The sequence below is a fragment of the Gigantopelta aegis genome, unplaced genomic scaffold (assembly GCF_016097555.1).
Source record: "Gigantopelta aegis isolate Gae_Host unplaced genomic scaffold, Gae_host_genome ctg10990_pilon_pilon, whole genome shotgun sequence".
NCBI classification, from domain to species: Eukaryota; Metazoa; Mollusca; class Gastropoda; order Neomphalida; family Peltospiridae; genus Gigantopelta; species Gigantopelta aegis.
Genome location: NW_024532550.1, coordinates 1,192 through 2,661, shown reverse-complemented (window position 1 = coordinate 2,661; position 1,470 = coordinate 1,192). Strand labels below are relative to the sequence as shown.

At 56.7% G+C, this 1,470-nt stretch overlaps 1 protein-coding gene across 1 annotated transcript; it reads left to right on the top strand.

The window, feature by feature from the left end:
* Positions 1-751: 751 nt before the first annotated feature.
* LOC121390953 lies at positions 752-1,147 on the top strand. Its single transcript, XM_041522774.1, has one exon. The coding sequence runs from the start codon at positions 767-769 to the stop codon at positions 1,130-1,132; it is 366 nt and encodes a 121-aa protein (XP_041378708.1). The 5' UTR covers positions 752-766; the 3' UTR covers positions 1,133-1,147.
* The last annotated feature ends 323 nt before the right edge of the window (positions 1,148-1,470 follow it).

Sequence of the window (1,470 nt, the reverse complement as noted above, 5' to 3'; positions counted from 1 at the left end):
GGGGTGAAGCAGTCAATGGTGGGCAGACAAGTCACATATGCTCCGAACCCCGGGGGGATACCGTGCGGCATCGCAGATGCTGTTTTTTTAATATAGACAGGTCGGGGTCCCCCTGGGGGTCTTACGACTAGCATATCTGCGTTGGTACGGATTAAATAGGCCAGCCGATCACGGTGACCGCTGAGCACGGGCTGCCGTACCGCAAAATAGCTTGAGAGTCAGTCACACGAGGAAGGGTTTTGAAAGCAATACGGTCCGACGCGCTGCCTAACCAATCATGACAATACGGGCCACACGGGGGAGCCCGAGTGGCCAGGGCGGCAGCGGCCACTAACGCGGCCCACGACAGGATACTCCGGCGCCGTCACCCTGCCGACAATACACTCTGGAACCCCAAACTCTCGAAAAAAACACGCGAGAGTGCGACCCCAGACGCGCGCTGCACCAGCCAGAAGCCGAACGCCCCGAAACGCCAATGTGATTTACAACCTCGTGCGAAGCAGAGCCAACCAAGAGCGGAGAGACCACTTGGACCGCGACCAGAGAGATCTGGCGCGTCCTCGCACGCAGCCACGTTCCGCCTCTTCCAACTCAGAAAATGGCTTCGCTCATATCAGTAACTTACTCAGCCATCAGAACTGGTTACCCAGCTCAAAGCCAATCCTTGTCCCGAAGTTTACGGATCCAATTTGCCGACTTCCCTTACCTACATTGTTGGACATTGCATCGACTAGAGGCTGTTAAACCTTGGAGACCTGCTGCGGATATGGGTACGGCCTGGCACGAGAATCACGAGTCTCCGTCGGATTTTCAAGGGCCGGCGAGAGCGCACCGGACACCGCAAGAGCCGCGGTGCTTTACGGGAACCCCTTTTCCCCTATCTCCGGGCAAGCCGATTCCAGGGATTGGGTCCCTTACAAAGAAAAGAGAACTCTTCCCGGGGCCCTCGCCGACGTCTCCGACTTCGTTTGCGTTACCGCACGCGACCCTTGCGGGCCAATCTCCGTGTCCAGGTTCGGGAATATTGACCCGACTCCCTTTCGATGGAATACGGGCAAAACATTTTTTTTTTTCGAGCAAGGCATTGCCCCCGTTTCAGAACGGAGCTCTCCTATCTCTTAGGGCCGACTGACCCATGTTCAACTGCTGTTTCACATGGAACCCTTCTCCACTTCAGTCTTCAAAGTTCTCGTTTTGAATATTTGCTACTACCACCGAGATCTGCACCCGTGGCGGCTCCACCCGGGCTCGCGCCCGAAGCTTCAGTGCTCACCACGGCGACCCTCCTTGGGACATACTCGTCCGGGCATGGTACCGTGGGTGCTCGTATTGCCACGGACGGTCCGGTATAGGCCCGACGCTCTAGGCGCCATCCATTTTCAGGGCTGGTTGATTCGGCAGGTGAGTTGTTTACACCACTCCTTAGCGGATTCCGACTTCCATGGCACCGTCCTGCTGTCTATATCAACC